The 23,674-nt window shown below is 37.8% G+C and overlaps 1 protein-coding gene across 2 annotated transcripts in view; it reads right to left on the reverse strand.

The window, feature by feature from the left end:
* MSH3 (mutS homolog 3) overlaps nt 1–23,674 on the reverse strand; it is a 183,893-nt gene that overhangs the window by 92,948 nt on the left and 67,271 nt on the right. For both annotated transcript variants that reach the window (XM_027100714.1, XM_027100715.1), the window contains exons 12-13: nt 21,715–21,824; nt 3,746–3,878 (exon numbers count right to left, since the gene is read on the reverse strand). In XM_027100714.1, the coding sequence (XP_026956515.1) occupies nt 3,746–3,878; nt 21,715–21,824 (243 nt within the window). The remainder of the gene's footprint in view (nt 1–3,745; nt 3,879–21,714; nt 21,825–23,674) is intronic.

The following is a 23,674-nucleotide window of genomic DNA, read 5'->3' on the forward strand; positions in this document are numbered from 1 at the left end:
AAGGGAAATAAAGGAAATCTAAGAAGACAGCTATTCAACAGGTATAGCAGGGCAACCAGTCCAGGTTGGATCAGGTAGGAAGGCTCAAGAAAATGAAATTAACAGAATATTTGATGAAAATAAATATCTGGAGATGAGAGGACAATGTAAGTTTGAGTTAATGATAAGTACACAACATAAATAGTATATATATATATATATACACACACACACATATATATACACATATATGTATAAATGGATGAATGCTAAGAACATATTTAGAAAGATAATAATTAACTACAAGGAATGAAGTAAATTACACAAAAAGAAAAAAAAGGAAGTTAGGTCCACCTGAACAAAAGCTGAGTTCAAAATGCATCATAAAGCACCTTTTCTCCAGAAAGGCCATGGCTTGCTGGGAAAGATACATACAGGAAGCTGCACTGTTTGTATAAATGTGCAGCCTAGAATTAATTTACAGCCTAGAATTGACCTAGAGTCATTTAATAGTACATTCTAATAAAAGAGCAAAAATTAACATTTTCAATAGAATTTCTGAATAATAATGTCTTGTAATTATTGTAATTTGGTAAGCAAAAAAGGGGATTGATGGTTCACGTTCAGGTATGATATAAAGTTTAAGTCAGCAACAGAAGCAAGGTGAAAACCAGAAGTGCTTGCAATCAAGTCCTAAGTGCCCATGGCAGGTTGCTCCCAAACTTCTTAAGCAAAATGACTCAATGGAGCTGCAAGAAAGCTGAGGATAAGGGTAAAACAGTTGCTCCTGGAGTCGCTCATGTTCAACCCCATTTCTGGCAGCAACCTTCTCTGTGGAAGAGCTTGAGAACACATGCCCAAGTGCAGAGGCAGGTCATCACAGGACTGGAAGAACCCCAGCCTAAGCTCCATACTGAACACATGGCTTTGGGCTTCTACCAGTCTAGCTATGAAACTATTCTCGCCTACAAAATTCTGGAAACACTCTCCTTTCAACATTTACTAAGTGCTATAATCCTTTAAATGTATTCACCACCCTTAGCACTTATGTATCATTTTCTTACAAAATAGTTATTGAGCAGTTAATATGAATTCCTATGACTACCACTATTTTCTAAGATTTAAATTTGAAGTCTTACTATCAAAAGAAATGCTTATTTTATTTAAGAGTCGGCCCACTTGGTATCCTCTATTATTATCAACATAAAAATACCTATTTGTGCCTATTCCACGACACTTTCCACACAGCCAGATGGCCTAGGCCTACCACTTCCACAACATCCAAACCGTGTTCCTTACCATTTTCTGAATTTCACATAATTGGCACAATCTGTACCCAGGATATCACTCACCATTTGGTGCATACAGCAGAAGCTTATTTAGAGTAATCTAATGATAAAGAACAGACATGTGTTTGATGGTATGTTCCAAGAGCCAGCTAACTAATCTATAAAAATTTGCTTTAAAGCATTCAGACTTCCTAAAGTTGGTCTGTTACCAAATCATTTCTAATCTTCGCTTTTAATCAATCTTTAGGCACATTCTTGTGTAAACACTGAAACAGCAACAAGGAACAGCTTCTGAGTGAGTCACAAGTCCCTTTAGTATAGTCTGAAACTCTAAAAAGTCATTCCTACTCTGCCTGTTGGTTACCTTTAAAAGGATCATATTCCATCATATGTGGAATCTAAAAACAAAAACAAAAACAGAAAACCCAAATTCATAGATACAGAGCACACATTAGTGGTTGCAGGGGGTGGTTGTGTGGGCAAAATGAGTGAAGATGGTCGAAAAGTATTTGTAAGTTGCTAAAAGAGTAGACCTTAAAAGTTCTCATCAAGAGAAAACAAAAACAACTTTGTAAGTATGCAATGGTAAAGGATGTTAACCAGACTTACTGTTGTGATCATTCTGCAACATATATATATATATATATATATACACACACACACACACACACACACTGAATCCTTATGTTATATATTGATACCTGAAACTAAAATAACGTTGTTTATCAATTATACCTCAATTTAAAAAAGAACTAGATTCTGACATTTACCAGAGTTTTAAACTTTTATAAGTACACAAACTTCATGAAATGCAAATATTAAAGTACAGTTTAAAGAGAGGCAGGAAGGCATAATAGAAATCACTGCATCCATTTTGATGCCATGGATAGATTGATTCAGCTCTTCTGATTAGCAATTGATAATTTTTTCAGCTTTGCTCCTATTTTCTTTTGAGAAAAACAAAAACCTCTAACATCTGTCAGTGAATCCTTTCAAGTAGTGAAGGCAATGTGTTTGGAGATCTGTTGCTTGATGAACGGTTATAAGCCCTGATTGTCAGCCACTGGGTTAAGGTCGAAAACAAAATAACAAATGGTTTGACATCCATTCTGTAACCTCAAAAGAGTCAACCATAAGACTTTCAACTACCAGGGCAGCCTCTAGTATTGGCAGCAAAACAACAACACAGTGCACCAAGCGATGGTACAACAGATGCCGCAAACCCCTTAACCAATGCACACATTTTTTCCCTAGGGGTTAGTATTTCCCAATTTCAACTTGTTCTTTCTTTTCAAATGTAGCCGAAGCATATGGAACGGTTACGTAAGTCCTCTTGGGCGCTGCAAGTATTCTTGGAAGCAGTAGTTATTATTCTAGTAAAACTTTGTGGGGGAAAAGGCCTAAAAAAAGTAAAGACTCATGAAAAATTGGTCACAACTAAAGTTTGGGCACATAAAAAAAGTTCTACAATAAAATTATTAAATTGGCAAGGGTTTACATTTGGGCAAAAAATAAAATTTGCTTATGTAGGGACAACCAGGGAAAAAAATGCAGTGGTATTCAAAACTGCTACTACATCAAAAATGGTAATGTCCAAAAATGTAAGCCACTAAAACCCCATCAAGGACCCTCATTTAAATATGAATTCTGTCACTTAGTAATAAGTTACTAACCCTCTTCTTAGCATCATCATTTAGTCAAGGTAATGCAAGCTGTTGTAGCATTATATAAAGACAGCAATATACATAATTTCCCACCAGTAAGAAGGTGCTAAACCTTCTCAACCTCATGAAGTTTTTTTTTACAAGGAACAAAGGGTCTAATGTATGTGAGTGACTTCTGCAGTAGGTAAGACACTATAAAAAGTTTATTAACAACGATAAATATAACTAATTGATAATTTTTAAAAATTTTAGGCACATTTTGAAGATAAAGCAAATTATTTCTCTAACAAACCTCACTTGTTACTGTTATGACTTAAACTGTAAAGCTTAAGTGATGAAAATCAAAGGAATGCTTTTTACTTACACTCAATATCCAAACTTGTCTGCATATTAATACCACCACAAATATTTTACTAGCAGATTTCTCCTTCAGTTAAGTCAAATAAGAAGTTGTTCTGAGGTCAAAAGAAATAAGGCATCTCTTTCTAAAAGTAGATGGTCTAAGTAAATTTCCTATTTTGATGATGGTCCATACTTTGAGGTTGAAACAGGAGAACATCCTGTATTATAACAGAAGGGCCTCTATGTATTGCTATAGTTAACAAAAGCGGGCAAACTTTACTATTTACAATGCAAAAACTGGAATAATCTCAGTTTGTGCAATTAAAATCTCTAAGGATTCTCTCATGTTAGCTGCAAGATTTTACAAAATAAAATAAAAATAAAGCTCTGAGATGTTTCCCATTAGCACCTGGTGTCCTCAAGCTGAAGAACATTATCAGTTTTAAAAGATTCGATTTCTATCACACTTACTTTTTTGTGATAAATGCTACAGAGTCCTCTTTCGATGTCAGGCAATTTACGTAGATGATTTTCTATCTGGCCAAACACACTGGATTCTGAATGGAGAACTTCAGATACAGCATCAAGTCGAGCATTTATCTCCCTGTGAGAACAGAGTAATGGCAATTATCAGATATGTTAGGAACTCAGACTGCAGACATTTCCCACTCTGATGCCCAGCACTGTGAGAGCAGCCACTTAGAAAAGAACAAAGGAGACTCTTCCTCCACACCTCTGGCCCTTCTCTGCCCCTTATCATCGAAATCGAAGAGCAGGTACCACACAAGGAAAGTCATTAACTAGATGGCTAGTCATTAACTAGCCAGCAGAGACTGGCTCCTTAAGTTTTCCTTCCTCCAGAGCAAACACACAGACTACACTTCCCAGCCTCCCCTGCAGTGAGGTATGGCCGTGTACCCAAGTTCTAGCCAGTGAAATGTGGGTAGGAATGATTACACCACTTTTAGCCCTGGCCCATAAAACCTCCTGTGATCTTCCACATTCACTCTTTCCCCCTTTGCCAACTGGATGTTGAGTCCAGGACAATTCTGTGAGCCCCTCACCTGCTGACTCCATCAGCATGGGTGTGTGAGTAGAGCAGAAAACCCTCCACTCCCACATCTGCTACCAAATGAACGTTTCATTAGCAAAAAATAAACTTGTATTGTATTTAAACCACTGAGATTGAAAATTTACTTGCTACCACTGCTTGTATTACCTGGCTAATAAAATGGGTCTACAGTGGCAAATGAATTTTTTACTCTGACTGAAAGGACGGACCATCTCAATCAAAAAGCAATTCTTTCAGCTAACCAACTTTTTTGAGAGAATACTTGGTGGTGGTGGTTGAATTGATCAAGTGTTTGACTGAAATGGGACTAGGCACACTGAGCCTGGACAAAGACTGGGAGCAGCAATAGAAAGTGCAGAGGATGGGACTTCCCTGGCGGTCCAGTGGTTAAGACTCCATGCTTCCACTGCAGGGGGCACGGGTTTCGATCCCTGGTCAGGGAACTAACATCCCGCATGTCGTACAGCACAGTCAAAAAAACAAAAAGGAAAGTGCAGAGGAAAAACATCAGGAGACGTGGGAGGCCAGGGCTGCAGGATTTTATGAACGGCTACACCCAAAGTGATGGGCCGCTTGGGGAGAAATGGTGAGACTCTGTCAACTCAACATGGAAACCTGACTAAATGTGTCCTAAATGAGATAAGGCCCATCCAGCACCTATACACATCAAAGGCCTACACTGGGTATGATGGCCATATGTGAAAAGACTGAAATAAGTAAACATATCTAGTAGAAGACGGGTCTTTAGTAAATGCTTTTTGGATCAATGAATGAACAAACAAGCAAGCAAATGAAAGAATGAACTGACATTTGGGGGGAAATGGGGCCATCAGCTGTTGAATACACATCTATCAAAGTTCTGTTGATATCATATACACTGATGTGAAGGGCAAACCTATATCAGAATCCTGCCTAGATAACTATTAAATTGAGTATATCACAATTAATTAAGTGCTTTCATCTTTGTTATCCTTATAACTATCCTGTGAATTCACAAAACAGATACTAACTTCAGGTCTCATTTTTTTTAAATATATTTATTTATTTGGCTGCACCGGGTCTTAGTTGCGGCACGCGGGATCTTTAGTTCCCTGACTAGGGATCAAACCCAGGCCCACTGCATTGGGTGCCCAGAGTCTTAACTACTGGACCACCAGGGAAGTCCCCAGGTCTCACTTTTGTTCCATTTTTTCTCTGGCTCATCCTCTGCTATGTAGAACAGGCATTTGGTTTAGCATGACAAAGTAGAACAAGCCAGAGCTTTGTAGACACACAGGCTGATTCTTCCATTCTCAATGGGATGACCTCTTAAATCTATTCAGTTCTTTCCATGTCTATTGCCACTACCCTAGTCTAAGTAAAAATCATTTCTCACAAAGAGAAATGTTCTACCAAATCAGCCTCCTAACTTTCCACTCCATGTGCACTTTTGTCCCTTTTTCCAATCCATTCTCTACACTGTAGCCTGAGTGGTCTTCCTAGAACCCAAACTTGTTCATGCCATACCTCTGCCTTAAGCTCATCAATGACCTGCCATTAATCTTAGATTCAAATCCAGAATCCTTAACTGACCTTTAAGACAACTGATCCCTGCTTACCTCACAAGTCTCGTCTCAGATCACCTGTCACTCTCTTCCTTTCACTCTAAGTTCCAGCTGGACTGAACTTCTCCCAACATCACGGTCACTCCAAGTTCTCTGACATCAGGGCTTTATCACCTGCTCCTCACTCTGCCTTGAAGACTCCTTTCCCCTTTCCTACTGCCTACCAGCTTCCACTTTGGCAAACTCCTTCTCATCCTTCCTCTGAAAGGGCTTTCTAGACTCACTAGACTATATTTCATCCTTTGCCATCCTTTTCCATACAACCCTCTGTTTTCTTTCCATAGTGGAACTTACAACTGTATTTACTTCTCTACTATCTTTACTGCTAGACAGTAAGCTTGGTGAGAATGGGGATCATTTCTTCAGTCCCATAGTTCTGAGATCATGATACGTGCTCAATAAGTAGCTGTTGAATTTGATTCAATTGAATTTCGAAGACTACATATAAAATAAATCTAGATGAGGTGAAAAAATAAAAAATTAAATTTCCTTTGCATAAGATTGTTAGGGTAAAACATTGATTTATTTTATCACAACGTTTACCCCAAATGCTATACAAATATAAAGTTTTATTTTAATAACTCACTCCTGCACAAATGAAAGATGACACCAATTGAAATAGATTAAGTTGATGCTGCAGATGGTATGAGGACAGATAAAATAATGCCATCTGTGAATGTATAAAAGACAGCCAGATAGCTACTCCCTCAAAAATTATAAAGGTTGTCTGAAATATGGAAAGATAAAAGCAAAAGAGGTTAATAAAAACCTAAATCACATTTATGAAGTCTTCCAAAAGACTTTTAAAAAAATACTTTCTTGGAAAATAGAAAGGTAGTAGCCGTTTTTAGCCTTGTGACAGCCCAGACAAAAGCCTGTTCACTACGAATCACTTTCACATTAACCCAGCCTTTACTTGTTAGGGAGGTAACAGCTCAGAGGTTAAGAATTTGGGCTGAAAACGTAAATGACCTCAGTTCAAATCCAGGCTCTTCCATTTACCAGTAATTTAGACTTGCCCTATTTTCTCCATCTATGAAATGGAAATAATACTGGGCCCTAACTCATAGAGTTGTTACAAGAATTCAATGAAATAATACACATTAAGCACTTAGCACAGTGCCTGGTACATAGTAACTACTCAATACATGTTAGCTGTTACCACCATTATTATTACAGAGATCTTTATTTGGTTATGAAATTTGTTTGGTAGGCATCACAGAGAACAGCTCAGGGGAGGGAGAAACAGCACCCAAAACATAAGCTTGGAAATAACTATGTGTAGACAAGCCTTTAGGCATAGATATGCAAAAAGGTGTTTTGTGCAAAGTGAACAGGAAAGGATTACACAAGGAAAGCTAGTTCTGGCATCTCAAGTGCTACATCTGACTGGTAGTAGTGACCTGAAGTACTGTACTAAGATTGGTTAGTAGGTACATTGAGAAAGAATGCCATAACCAACTACAGATGTCTAACACGGTCAGGGAGAGGGGGAGACGGGGAGAGGGTGTGAGGCACTGTTTACCACCATGAATTTCTCATCACTGGGGCAGCTATACTTCCACTTTTATCTCCTATAAGCAGAATGCAAATCAATAAAAAATGACTTCTAATCAAGTTTTTTAAATAAAATGGCATATCTTAGAACTGTTCTTTAATTAGCAGGTATAAGACTTTCTAAATAACCGTAATAAAACAATAGGTCAGACCACCAGAACAGAAAACAATTATTTTGGTGCAGTCAATGAGAGAGATCAACAAAACAAGAAATAGCACTGTCAATTAAACGAGGATAAAGATATTATTCCAAGATGCCCTATGGTATTCTACAACTGATCTTATCACATGATACATTCTAAACAAATGAAAACAGGACACCTGAGTCATTCATTTCATTCCATATGACAAAAAAACAATGAATCTGAGGTCCTGGGGATGACAAATATTCTTCTTTACCACCAAAGATCCAACGAGTAAATGTGGGTGTCGCTGAAGTCCTTCACATTTGAAGATGAACTGAGTGATGACGTTAATATCTGTTGTATGTGACTGCCACTCAGAAACATAGTGTATCACCTATAGCTACTGCCATAGTAAGGACATGTGATCAGTCTGTACCTGCTGGTTGCTATTTGTGAAGATGCCTCTATAATTCTAACATCAGGTTATTTGGGGAGGAAAGAAATAAACTACTGGGGAGAGGTTTTTCGTTGTTGCTGTTTGTTCTGATTTTTTACTGAAAGGTTAGCTCTAAAGACAGATGATATAAAATGAGTAAATTAAATTCAGACATTAACACATTACTCATGCGATATGGCTAAACCAACCACCTAAACAACTTTCTGGTAGAAACATGAATCACAGGCCTTCTCCTAGGGCCTAACCATCATTATTTGAATCCACCTAGCTTTGCCTTTCACATACACTATTCACTCATTCATTCAATGAACAATTACTGAGTGCTTATAAAGCACCAATTGCAAAAATAGAAGATGGAGAGTGCAAATGTCACGCTCAAAATCTTATAGATCATGAAAGAGTTTATTTTATTTATGAAATTACATTCTAAAGAGCTATTCTCAATATTTACTTTGTTGAAAATTGTAAATCACCCAAGTTTTTAAGGATTTTTATTACTCATGTTCAAATGAGGCATCATTTTACCAAGAGACAATTCACCCTTTTCAGAATATTAAACAGAACAATTTTCTGACAGCTACCTTCCATTACTGGTTCAGGCCACAAATCTGAGTCTTTGAAAAGAGCATGAATATGATTTGTGTTTTTGATGATAATGGGAATGGGTATTTTCAGACCATCCCTCCCACTGCAGACAATTCAAAAAGCCAAACAAAACATAAAACACGTTCATGAAAGCATCAAAGGACTAAAAAAATGGTAAGGAAAAACTATACTAAAATCTAAAAGAAAGCAAGAACCCAAAGAAATAATCCAGCAGTCAAAACCACTTTTGCACTAAAAAGATATGCCAGAAGGATCTGCTGTAAAAATAAGCTGGCCTCATAGTAAGGGTAAACTTGTAGAGTAGGTGAGCATCATTTGGATGAACTGAAACATGTCAAACATTGAACCTGGATTAAGATGTCCCAGACTGGAAGTATCACTGAGAATCTGGCAGGAGCAAATGAAAATCTTCTTTGGGAAAAGACACCTTCATCTTAGCTCTCATGTTATTTATTTATTTTTATTGGAGTATCGTTGATTTACCATATTGTGTTAGTTTCAGATGTAGAGCAAAGTGTTTCATTTTTTTCAGATTATATTCCATTATAAGTTATTATAAGATACTGAATATAATTCCCTTTGCTATACAGTTCATCTATTTTTATGTATAGTAGTCTGTATCTGTTAATCTCATACTCCTAATTTGTCCCTCCCTCCCTCCCTCCCCTTCCCCTTTGTTAACCATAAGTTTGTTTTCTGTGTCTGTGAGTCTGTTTCTGTTTTATATATAGATTTATTTGTATTATCTTTAGATTCCACATATAAGTAATACCATATAGTAATTGTCTTTCTCTGACTTTCACTAAGTATAATATTCTCTAGGTCCAATCATATTGCTGCAAATGGCATTATTTCACTCATTTTTAACGGCTGAGTAATATTCCATTGCATATATATATACCACATCTTCTTAAGCCAATTGTCTGATGATGGGCACTTGGGTTGTTTCCATGTCTTGTCTATTGTAAATAGTGCTGCTCTCTCACTTTATTCTTAAAAATAAAATTTCTAAATAATATAACCAGCATTCAAGCATAAAAAGAAATGAGATGAGTAAGAAGCAATAGAAACAACAGACAACAGGAAGAGACATAAAAACTACCAAGCTTTGTGGGGTGTGGGGCTGAATGATAAAAAATAATAAATTCAAAAGACATTGTCAAAAGAAAGCAGATGAATTACAGAACAGGTAGAAATTAGAAATCAAATCAGTTATATAATTTCCATTACTTTACAGGTGATCTTTCTTTGCTCTCTTGCTCTCTATAGGATTTTTATCTCTGATTCAGTGTTATGTGTAGTTTCATCATGACTTAGCAAAATGTGGAATTCTTGTTTGTTTTCAATTGCACTTTGATTCAACTGTGTTTTCTAAACCTAAGGAGTCACATCTTTCATGAAATATGAGAAACTCTCATCTTCTATCTCTTTGAATATTGTCTCTCTTTTCCTATTCTCATTTTCTTCTACTGGAAATCTGATGAGGATTATGTTAGACCTGATTTGTCTTTCAATCTCTTCTATCTCTGATCACACTATCTTTCTGTGCTACACTCTAGGTAATTTCTTCAGATATCATCTTGGAATTCAGATATTGCATCTATTCTGGTCTAACCCACCCACCATTTCTAAAAGTTGTATGTAGTTCTTCTTAAAAAATCAACCTGATCTCTTTTGATGGTATTTTTGTTCTGTGCTCATGTTTTTATTCTCTTTTGTGTTTTTTTAAACTTGGTGGTTCAATATTTATCTTTGTAATCCCCTTATCTGAAGGTCTTGGGATTCTAAGTCTACTGTTTATAATTTCTGCTGACTCAACTCATGATTACTTGTTTCTCCAGATTTTTTGTAATTACGGTTTATGAGCTTACAGCAGAACTTGCTCTTTGAAATTCCTAGGAGGCCTAGATGAGAGTGTATCCCTTCAGGGAGGACCCGTATTTGCTTTCGCTAGGAACCATAATGCACAATGGGACAATTTTAAATAAATTTCATAACTTAGAAATTGCCAGACCACAGAGATAAAACAAATTAAAATAACAAACCTGAGTGAAGGTGGGCCTGTGGTTAAGAATTCTTGGAAACTTGGCAACTATAGTACAAAGCAGAGACCAGCTAAATGTTCCTGAATAGACTGCATCCCAAAAGATGCTGGTTAATCCATATGCAATAACAGGGCAGACGTTTGGGTAAGAGGCATTTAGGGTCACTTTTTTCTTGGTGGCAGCAGTCCCCTTCTCTGCTCTCACTCGCATCCACACAGCAAAGGGAAAGAGGCATGGGGTCAACACCAATCAGTCACAGCTCCCAGTTATGCTTCACCCACCACTCTTCCTTCCCATTTATGAGAAGCAGTGTGTCTCACTGGGCTGAGTAAGAGCAGAGTCACCACAAGTGAACATTTGTTGGCAGGCTCATGGAACATGGGAAACCACAAAGAATAAATAGAGCCTCCTCGTGTAATTAATTTCAGGAAGTTCCAGAGTTAAAATGGCATTTTTTGCTAATATAAACTAAATGTTAAGTGGAGCAAATATATAATATTCTATTACTTTGTCATTTAGGCCAGGGCTATAAATTAGACATACAAATATTAATACTCTAAACATATGGGTTTACCAAAATAAAAGTCATTTAATTATTCAAGAAAATTAACTATCACTAAAATGTACTTTAGAAAATTACACAAAAATCTAGTCAAGGACCTATTTCCTAAAACCAACAATTTTCAATTTTCTTAAATATTGGTGTGATTTAAATGCCAAGAATAAACTTAGCATGCTTAATTCTCTTAAGCAGTTTTATAAAAATCTAATTTGCATTATAAAAGTATTCTTCACTTGTTCTAATTATGTTATTGAGCTATACAGTGAGTCGCAGCATTTTATTTTAGGTATAAAAGTTTCCGTCACTTGCATCTCCTTCTCCTCATTAGATTACACCTTGACCAAATTAGATTAGAAACTCCTTGCGAGTAGGAACACTGTCATTGACACTAAATAATACAAAATTATTAATAACTATCTGGGACTTCCCTGGTGGCACAGTGGCTAAGAATCTGCCTGCCCATGCAAGGGACATGGGTTTGATCCCTGGTCCGGGAAGATCCCACATGCCACGGAGCAACTAAGCCCATGCGCCACAACTACTGAGCCTGTGCTCTAGAGCCTGCGAGCCACAACTACTGAGCCTGCGTGCCACAACTACTGAAGCCCGTGCACCCAGAGTCCATGCTCTGCAGCAAAAGAAGCCAACACAGTGAGAAGCTCATGCACCACAACAAAGAGCAGCCCCCACTCACCGCAACTAGAGAAAGCCCGCAAGCAGCAACGAAGACCCAACACAGCCAAAAATAAATAAATAAGTTTAAAATAACTATCTTATACTACTAAGTGTTAATGTGCACTTGGTCAATCAGAACAGAAAGTTGAGCTTCCTAAATTCCCAGGACTCAGACAAGTTAAAGTATTAAATAAAAGAGAAAGGCTGTGATCCAAGCCCAACCACATACAATGACAGTCCTCAAATGTTAATGGTTGCGTCATTTGAGAAGGGACTCACACAAAGGTTCTATCTCCTTACCAGCGACCATTTTCCTGATGTTAGTAAATATCCTTTCTACTTCCTATTTTTATATTTCTACCACTTATGTCTGAACCCCTAAACAACACAAATGTGTTACAAAGTTCAGATAAATGGTTATTGTGCTCTATGTATTCTTTTATAACATTGTTTTTATGAGATTTATCCACATTGAAACATGTAGGCTTGAGTCATTCATTTTAACTGCCATATGATATTCTAATGTATGACCAGATAACTATTTTTCCATTCCCCTACTAATAGCTAGGTTGCTTACAATTTTTTGGTATCACAAAGCTCACAGCTATCTTCTTGACTGCACAACTGATGTCAGGAACCACAGTAATCCTTTATATGTACCATCTTATTTGGTCCTCACAACACCACTATGGGGTAGGTAATGCAATTCCCATTTTACAGGTAAAGAAACTGAGGTGTACAAAAGTTCATAACTTGACCCAAGTGACACAACTGAATGAGGGAATCAGAACAAGCTCAAGTGTCTCATTAACTCCAAAACTGTGCTTTCAGACATGGCCCTGTGTGCTTTGCTGGATGATCTCGGTTCATGAACCTGAGTGTCAGTTTTTCTCATCTATAAAATAGAAGCAGTAACCATCTCTGAGGATAGTTGAAAGAACAGAGATAACACAGATGAAAAATGCAGCTGAAAAACCAGATGGAACACCAGTTAGACACTGGTTTCCCTTTCTGCCATTTTCTTTCCACCCATATGATCCTCTTGAGTTTTCATCTTCTGCTTCCCCCCACATAGAGACTAGTTTACAGAGGAACAGACCTCACCTCTCAAGCCTCAGCACTTCCCTCTTCCCACCTTGGCTACTCTTCTTTCCTCAATTCTTAGATTTGGACGTCTGCTCCTTTCTACCAAAACATTTCCCTTTCTTTTTTAAAAAAAATATGTCTCCTTTTCATCCCTAAAATCAATCTAACATTTTGCATAAATACCTTCACCTGGACAGATACCATCCAGAATGTTTTTCAAAGGTAAGGGAGATTAAAGATTTTTCAGAATACTGTACTATAGGAGCAAAATTGCATAATGTTTGCAATTTACAAAATTCAGTGTTCTTTACAACCTCACTACAGATATTGAATAAATGTGTGATACATTTAAATAATCATCAAAACACTTGTTTCCATTCCAGAGATGTGTACATTTGATCTGCCCATGCCAAGAGGAGGAAAGATATGAAATAATTGAGCCTATCTGTTATGGACTGAACTGTGTCCCCCCAAAAATATATGTTGAAGACCTCCGTACCTCAGAACGTGACCTTACTTGAAAACAGGGTTATTGTAGATGTAATTAGTTAAGATGAGGTCATACTAGAATAGGGTAGGCCCCTAATCCAATTTGACTATATTCTTATTAAAAGAATGCCACATGAAGAGAAATGCACACAGGGAGAATACTATGTGAACATAAAGGCAGAGATAAAAGACAACACATCTCCAAGCCCAGTAACACCCAAGATTGCCAGCAAACCACCAGAAGCTAAGAGAGAGACACTGAATAGATTCTCCCTCACAGGCCCACTGACATTTTGATCTTGGACTTCTAGCCTCCAGAACTGTGAGACAAATTTATGCCATTTAAGCCACCCAGTTTGTGGTACTTTTGTTTCAGCAGCCATAGTAAACTAATACACTGTCTAAATCACCAATTACGTAATTCAGATTCTACAGGTATGGTCTTTAAGAGCCATATGAAAATCACGTTGACCCCAAATATTTCTAAGCAAATAAATTCTGATTCAGATGGGTTTAGAGTTATGAGCTAGACCTTTTTACATGATACTTAAAACTAGCTATGCCTGAGGTGGATGATAGCCCCTTCCTGTCACCCAGCCTGGCTTCCTTACTAAGTCACGTGACTTTCTCTGATCAACTTCTATCTATTTTAATTCCACTAGGGGTTTGACAAGAATGCAAGATGTCGCCACACCATTTCTTCCACTGTTAAGTACAATGTTTTCACAGCTGAACAAGCAATTATTCCACTAAAAGAGAAGAAATGATTTCTCAGAACCAAGTCTGTGGCACTAAAAAAGGAATCACATGAAAGAAAACTGCTTCTAAGGTTCTTTTAAAATCAAGAAGTTTTTCTCAGAAAATTAAACTTCCCTTATATAGGTTTGTCTTTATTTTCAAAGCCTACTGAGAACCCTAAGATTTTCAAATGGATTCATTTGTTCATAATTTCTTAATCATCTGTTATATTCAAAGTACTATGAGCTGCCAGTGTATTCTATGTGTGTGTTTGGGGTGGAGTAGTAAGAAACAGGACATAATTGAGAGGAGATAACTTTCTATAGCGGGAGGAAGGAGAAGAAGGAGGACTTCTCAAAGGAGGAGTCTGAGTTAGGACTTTAATGAATTTAAGGACTTTCTTTTCATTATCCATTCAATAAATACTTACCAGACTATACTACAAAGCCACAGTAATCAAAACAGTATGATATTGGCACAGAAAGCAGACACATAGATCCATGGAACAGAATAGAGAGCCCATGGTCAATTAATGTACATATGGTCAATTAATCTACGACAAAGAAGGCAAGAATGTACAGTGGACAAAAGACAGCTTCTTCAGTAAGTGGTACTGGGAAAACTGAACAGTTATATGTAAATCAGTGAAATGACAGCATTCCTCACACCATATGCAAAAATAAACTCAAAATGGATTAAAGACTTAAATGAAAGGCCTAAAACCGTAAAACTCCTAAAAGAGGACATAGGCAGAACACTCTTTGACATAAATTGTAGCAATATTGTTTTGGATCTGTCTCCTAAGGCAAAAGAAATAAAAGCAAAAATAAACAAATGGTGCCTAATTAAACCTAAAAGCTTTCGCACAGCAAAGAAAACCATCAACAAAATTAGAAGACAACCTACTGAACGGGAGAAAATATTTGCAAATGATATGACCAATAAGGAGCTAATATCCAAAATATAAAAACAGCTCATACAGCTCAATATCAAAAAAAATAAAATAAAAACAACCGGATTCCAAAGTGGGCAGAAGACCTGAACAGACATTTTTCCAAAGAAGATGGCCAACAGACGCATGAAAAGATGAACAACGTCACTCATCACCAGAGAAACGCAAATCAAAAGTACAAGGGGATATCACCTCACACCTGTCAAAATCGTTATCATCAAAAGGTCTACAAATAACAAATGCTGGAGAGGATATGGAAAAAGGGAACCCTAATACACTGTTGGCGAGACTGTAAATTGGTGCAGCCACTATGGAAAAGAGCATGGAGGTTTCTCAAAAAACTAAAAATAGAACTACCATATGATCCAGCGATTCTCCTGCTGGGTATATATCTAAAGAAAACAAAAACACTAATTCACAAAGATACATACACCCCAATGTTCATTGCAGAATTATTTACAATAGCCAAGAAATGGAAGCAACCTAAATGTCCATCAATAGATGAATCGATAAAGAAGATCTAGTATATTTATACAATGGAATATTCTTCAGCCATAAAAAAGAATAAAATTCTGCCATTTGCAAGAACGTGGGTGGACCTAGAGAGTATTATGCTTGTGAAATAAGTCAGAAAGAGAAAGACAAATATTCTACTCTATAACTTATATGTGAAATTTAAAAAATAAAACAAGCAAATTTATATAACAAAACAGAAATAGACTCCACAGACATTGAGAACCAACTAGTGGTTACCAAGGGGGAGAGGGAAAGGTGGAGGGGCAAGATAGGGGTATGAGATTAAGAGATACAAACTATTATGTATAGAATAAACAAGGTTATATTGTACAAATGGAATTATAGCCATTATTTTGTAATAACTTTAAATTGAATATAATCTATAAAAATATTCAATCACTATGTTTTACAATATTATATGTTTCAGGTATACAACACAGTGATAATGTTGTGAATCTACTATACAACTATACATCAACTTAAAAAAAGGAATACTGATATATGCTACAACATGAATGAACCTTGAAGATATTATGCTAAGTGGTAAGATAGTCACAAAAATACAAACCTTGTGTTATTCCACGTATATGAGGTACCTATAATAGTCAACTTCATAGAGACAGAAAGTAATATGGTGTTGGCCAGAGTTTAGGAAAAATGAGTAATGAGAAGTTATTCATGAACGTGTACTGAGTTTCAGTTTTGCAAGATGAAAAGAGCTCTGAAGATGGACTGTGGTGATGGTTGCACAATACTAATGGACTTAATACACTTAAAATGTACTTAATGAATGTACTGTACTTAATGACATGTACACATAAAAATGATTAAGATAAATTTTACATTATGTGTATTTGACACTAATAATACATATTTTGTTTAAAAAGTGCAACTGTAGAAAAATGAGCACAGGGGAAAAATACTTATCAATTGCTTGTTATAAATGAAACACACAGTTGAGTGAGACGGGCAGATATTAAACAAACACTGATAAACAAATACCAATCATAGTAAGTCCTATACACTATCCAAGAATAATACGAAGAACATAATTTAGATCAGGAGGTCAGAGGAAAGCTCTCTGAAGAACTAACACTTTAAGGTAAAACCTAAAGAATAAAGCAGTTAGCTGTGTAAAAACTGAAGAGAAAGAAAAGAATATTCTAGGTAGAGAGACGAGTAAATGCAGAGACCATGAGAAGAGAAAAAGCTCTGGGATGCTCAGGAACTAAAGGAACAGACGACAATGAATGCATGAATGCAGAGGAAGAGTCGGACAGAACAGCCATGTTTAAGAATTTTAATTTTATTTGAAGCACAATGGAAAGCCAATGAAGAGTTTAAGGCAGGGGAGTAACATGATTCAGCTTTTATTTTCAAAAAAGAGATCAGTTAGGAGGATACTGCAGCAGTCCACGTGGGACTGACTACAGTCAAGATGGCAAGACATGCACAGTCTCTGGATATATTTTAGAGGTAAAAGCATAGGACTTAGTATTAGATTGGATGTGGTTGTCAAAAGGAAATGTCCAGAGTAACTCCCAGGTTTCTGGCCCAAGCAACGCATTAGGTGGAGGGGACAGGGAACCAGGAGGAGGAATAGGGTTGAATACGTTAAGTTTGAGATGCCTGTGATACACCTATGTGTTTAGGAGCCTGAGTTGAATATATAAGCCTGGAGAATAGAGGAGAGTAAGGACCAAAGATACAAATTTGAGAATCACTGACATTTTGATATTTATGGTCTTGGGCATAGGTAAGTTCATTGGAGAGAAGAGAAGGGGAGGGAAGGATAAGGGAAGGAAGAAAGTTGAGCTCCTAAGGTTCAGGCCTCAGGAACTCCAACATTTAAAAGATACAGAGAAGATGAACAGTGAGCAAAGGAAACTTTGAAGAAGCAGCCAGCAAGTAAGGGAGACAAAAATGAGTAGTTTCCACTTTAGAAAAAGGGAACAGACGGTACAAAGGTCCAGAAATAGATCACACCTTAGTGTGCTGTGAGAACTGTAAATAGGGAGCAAAACATAATCAGATATACATTTTTTAAAAAAATCATCTTTGGGTAATGCAGATAGAAACAGAGAAGGGCAACACCAGAGGCATGGAGATGCTTAGTTTCCTTAATAAAAAGTCTTTCATGAAAGGGCTTTCATCTGAGTGCCTTTCATAAAAAGTGATTTTACAAAAAGGCAAGATGATATACTACTACTTCTGGCAGAGAGACAATGTTTTCATCATTGATCAAAATAGTTCATCCACTAGAAGGGGAGGAACTGATTTCTCAGGTTCCCTTTGTGGTTAATAATCTGCTGTTCTATAAGTGTGTATGCACACCTGCACACACATGTACACACACACACACACACACACAGCTGCATTTCCAAGAAATCACTATCTCACTGAAGGAAATGTCTTATTTCCAATTTGTTCTGCATACTCATGTTGAACATTTCCTGAGGCAGAGACATGCTAGTGGATGTGTGGGTCCGGAGCTGTGGGAGATAATGGAGACAGAGTCATCCGCACATGAGTTACAGGAGAAGCCATGGCCACAGATAAGATCCTAAGTAGTGTTGAAAGTAAGAAGATGCCCCAGGAAAGAACCACGGGTAACATCAACACTTAAGGTGCAGGTAGAAGAAGAGGTACTCACGGAGAAAACTCAGAACTTACCTTTGCTTAATATTTCAAAACATAGGGTAAGTTACTGAATCTTGAATACTCTTCTGAGATGACCAAATCTGCCTTGGAAATTAATATTTTGCCTAAAATACCATTTTAGATACTCATCCCACATTTTTCAAAGTTTTCTGCCCCTCCCCCCTCCCAACCAGTCACTATTTACAAGCAGAATTTGCATTTTGGGGCTTGTGGAGAAAACCAATAAAGTACCTATGGTATATGTATAAAAGATTGACAAGACCATATCAACTAAAAGAAGCAGAAGAAATTCAAAGATGGAATCTCGAAAAAAATGAATTCAATATAATTTAATTTTAAAAGGTCTTAGGACTAATGGCTTGCCAACATGGCATTCGGTTATAAGAAGCCAGAGACCTACACTGAAGAATCTTCTTGCCTAAAATTACAGAACTGATAAAATGTATGGGGCACAACACATAAGAAAGCATAACCTATTTATAAAAGCCAATGTGGTTTCAGTAGAGTAACATCTGACCTCAATAACCCAAGTGAATTCTTTGAATCAGTAAGTATAGGGTAAAAGCCATTTGTACTTTCTAGAAAGTCACTAGAAAAATTTGCACCAAAGAGGCCATTTTATAGAATAAAAAGTAGTGGGAGTGGAAAATCCTCTGAAACTTGAAACACTTGGTCCTGAATTTATGAACTGTGTGATTGCCCTGGAAGCTAAAATAGGTTAAAAATGTTAAAAAGATCCTAAAGGATTTAAGAGAATTCATGGATGACTGACAAATAATGGCTCCTGAAGAACTTTGGGAGATCCACCTTATATCTTGCTAAGTTCCCTTGTCACCAATTATTTGCTGTATGATCTCACTATAGACGAAAACTAGGCTCTAAACTAACCTTTGGCTGCCTATGTCAGAGGCAGAATATTAGCCTGGATGCATGGCACCTAATGTTAGTACTAAAACAACAACAACAATAAATATATAGCTGAACTACTGACTAATCAGCTGAAGATTTTCTCTAGGTATTTGTTTGGAAGACATGGCAAGTGCAATTAAGATATAACTGGAATTCTTTTGAAGTCAATTTTTTTTATAAGCACATTTTTATTTATTAATATTTATTTATTTATTTTTGGCTGTGTCAGGTCTTAGTTGTGGTGCACAGGCTTCTCTCTAGTTGTGGGGCATGGGCTTTGTAGTTGTGGCATGCAGGCTCTCTAATTATGGCACACGAGTTCAGCCCCATGGCATGTGGGATCTCAGTTCCCTGACCAGGGATCGAACCCTCATCCCCTGCACTGGCAGGAAGATTCTTAACCACTGGACCACCAGGGAAGTCCCTGAATTCAATTTTAATGGATTAGGAAGCTTAAAGTTTTTAAACTATGACTTAAAATAAAAATGGCAAAGGAAGAAGTTTTGTGTGCCTGTTTTCAGCTATATATGTTTTAGGCTGGTCTAAAGTTCATACTTGAAAGCACTGGAGTTCAATGCATGGAGTACCTTCTCTCAGCCTTTTTGGGAAAGGAGGGTCCCAAAGAGTACATGATCAACCCCCAAAGAGCATACAACATGATCTACTGAATTTATCTCAAATTAATCCTGTTTATACAAAACAAATTTAACAACAGAAATAAAAAATTTAATTTGCATGTAAAAGTCTGCTAGCAAGTCTGTTTCTGTTGAATATTTCAACCAACCAAATAAAATAAAAATAATAATGTGGATGCTTTAGATGCCTTTCTATCAGCCAGAAGGCAACACCCCTTATATTGCTGTCTGCACACTATCTACAGAAAGCCATCTTGTCTGCTTTTGCTCCATGAGGTATCTTTATCTTGTCTGAATACTGAACCAAAGTAGATACTTCCATTTTCAGAATTCCTTCTTTACCTAGTCAGTTACCCCTGTCCGAAGGTCTTTATGGTCAAGAAAAGAAACCGTAATGACCCACTAAAAGCTGAAGTGATTTAGTAACCAATCATCATCAGAACAGTACCTTAAAGCTTAGGACTAACAGTAACAGCATCTGCTATCCTTTGCCAAAGATGGCTATTTACTAAGCACAGCATAAGATGCAGCCATCAGTGAGGCTGCTGTGCAGTTGAAGAGACGATGCACGTAAAGCCCCTAGCATAGTGCTTGCTATATGATAAAGAGCCCAAAACTGGCAGTGAAGATTACTGCCTCATTCTATTCCTTACCGCAGCCCTGTGAGGAGGTACTGTACCACTGCAAAGGTGAGAACACGGTGGGCTGGCTAGGGGGTGGTGAGCTGCAGCCTTAGTGGGACTGACTCAGTTGACAGAGCCCACTAACAGCACCAGCACTACACTCTCTCTGGTCCGTCCATATGGGAAGCTGTTCAAGATGGATTCAATGCTGATTTTAAATCTAGGCTCTACCAGCTGTGAAACATCAAGCAAGTTACTGAAGCTCTCTGAATCTGTTTACTCATCTCAAGGACCCGCCCTCAGAGGCTGATTCTGAATATTAAATACTGGTACATAGTAAAAGCACAATAAATAATAGCATTCATTCATTCAGTCCGTCAGTCAACATTATTTGGACTCCTACTATGTGACAGGCATAGGTCACAGCTCCCAAATCTATCTGCATGTCAGAATCATCTGGGAGCTTTTAAAAATTCCAACTCCCAGGCCACACTGGAGGCCACTGAAATCACAATATCTGGGGGCTGGATACAGGCGTTAAGTATTTCAAAGCTACCCAGGTGATTCCAACGTGCAGACAAGCTTGGAAACCACTGTGTTTTAGGCACCAGACTCACCTACCTTCCCTGAAAGCACACCTAGTTTACTCATCCTACCTTCTTAAACATCTCACATCTAAGCCCTCTTTCAGATTCCTACTGTTACTTCTTTAGCTCAGGTCCTCAGAACCTCTCCGTGAACTTGCTAACTTGTTCCCCACCCGTGACCACTTTGTCTGCTCCCACACACAAGCCAGCTCTGATCCTATCACTCCCATGTGCAGAATCACTGGATTAACCTCCTCTGGCTACCAGCTCCTCAGCCCAGCCTTCAAAGCCCTCAACAAAAGGCAGTGCCCCATCGCCCCAGCCTCTCTCTCCCTACACCCTTATGCTACTGATGACCCCAACTAACTGGTTAACTCACTTTCTCCGGGCAGACCCCATGTCTTCCAACGGAAAGGAGCCTCGTTGTTAGGGACAAGGAAAAAAATCTTCCCGATAATAGTCTATTGCCAGATACAAAATAAAAGCTTCCCCAACTGAAAACAGTGTTCAGATTAAACACACAAAAGACAATTCCTTTTACCTTAGTTTAAGGAGTGGCTGGGTCACCCACTTCTTTAACTTCCGTCTCCCAAATGAAGTTTTAGTATGGTCTAAAACCCAAAATAAACTTCCTTTGGTTTTCATATCAGTCTAAAAAACACCAGAAAACAAGGTTTATTAACTAGATGATTGTATTTGTACCAAAACCGCTAGTTGTTCATGCATCCTCATTATTCCATAGACCCCAATTTTAAATGATACGCCCTAGCATAAAACAGAGCTCAAAACAGGTGTTCATTTAATGTCAGATGAATGAATGTATACATACACACATCCTTATATACACACACAAAGTACTTATATTTTACACAAGAAAGATATAGTCTATGTATAGATTTTAGTTAACTAACAATAAATTATTGAGAAGTCTCTTTTGAAATGTTTGCCCTAAACATCTCAAAAATATAACTGCATCCTTTCCTGCCTTGGAAAGCACAGTGAAGATAATTTCATTTTCCTCTGGCGGTTCAGTATCTCCCACTACCTAAGGGTTGCCATTCTAAAGCCAGATACTCTCATGACAACACTGAACAAGTTTAAGCAGAGAAGTGAACCTATACTGCACTCTAGGACTGTACCCCTGAAGGGTTTGATTTTAGTCTGTTTTATTAATCCTTAGCAAAAATTTATCTATGCTTTGCCACTTTAAAGTTAAGCCATTAAAAAAAATTTACAATTAACTAGAGATGGTATTAAATTTTACCAAGGTTTCACTGTAGTACAAAATGTCTAATAATAGGTTTAAGTTCTATTTGGAACATAAAGTTGTTTTCACCTGATTTTGGTTTTTTTTTTTTTTTACTCTTTCCTTTTCCTTCAAATCAACGAGCAGGTACTTACAGAATACGTCCTGTGTGCTCAATAGAATAACTGGCAAAGGTATATTAAGACATGGTCCCTCCCTCAGGGCACTTACATCCAAGTGTGGGAGAAAAGACTCCTAATGAGGACACAATGCCACCTGGCAGAAATCAACTATAAAAAGTGTGCTATAACCTCTCCAGGCCTTAGGAGTTTAAAGCAGAGCACACACAGAAACTACAGTGGTCATGGAAGGCTCCCTGAGGAGCTGGGCAGGCAGAGCAGACCTATGAGGAGAACCCACATCAGTGACTGCACCATCCCTTCCTGAGACAAGAGCCCGACTGCCTGGACCACAGTAAAGGGTCCCAGGAAGAGTACGGTGGAGGGGAATCATTCTCTAATTACCTGGCATCATTGGAGAAGCAGGCTCAGACAAGAGAGGGAGAGCTGGGGGAGACCTGAGTCCTGTTACACCTCTGCTCTCCCTGGCAACCAGCTCCCTCCTCATGACCCCTTTCCATTGCTCTATGGTAAAGGAGGACAAAGCCGAAGCACAAAGACAAGCAGAAGATGCTAATTCTCAGCTTCTATTTCTACAAGGGCCCAAGTCCTGATAAAGAAAGGGATTTTAGAGGGTATTCTGGTGACGGATGATGTTTGCCTTAGGAATTTGATTTCAGAACTGACTCCACTGTAAAGGATGTGAACAGGGAGGATGTGGCAGAAGTAAAGAAATCTTGGAATACCAGGGCTGTGTCTGCAGGCTTTGACTGTGGGCTCTTCTTCACCCCAGAAATGCCCTTTTGTCTGCTACCTCGGGGATGTTTACAGAGTTGATGAGAAAGACTTGCGGGAAATATACTCAACTTCCGGATGACAGAATGACATGATAAAAATGTTATTGCATAAAAGGAAGGCTGACTCCAGTATACAAGGACAGCCTGGCAGAGGGAGAAACCAAGTGAGAGAAACTAGACAGCAATAAACAAATCCAGGAGTCAGGAGAATACATTCAGCATTTACTTTAATTCACAGCAGTTCTAGTGATTCACAGCAGATGGTTCAGCTTTTCCACTACTTACTCAAATGACTTGGAACTGCTTTTTCTTTCTGTGACTTTATGTTATAATAACATT

Source organism: Aethalodelphis obliquidens, unplaced genomic scaffold (genome assembly GCF_003676395.1).
Source record: "Aethalodelphis obliquidens isolate GAN/ISIS:26980383/991018 unplaced genomic scaffold, ASM367639v1 scaffold4, whole genome shotgun sequence".
NCBI classification, from domain to species: domain Eukaryota; kingdom Metazoa; phylum Chordata; class Mammalia; order Artiodactyla; family Delphinidae; genus Aethalodelphis; species Aethalodelphis obliquidens.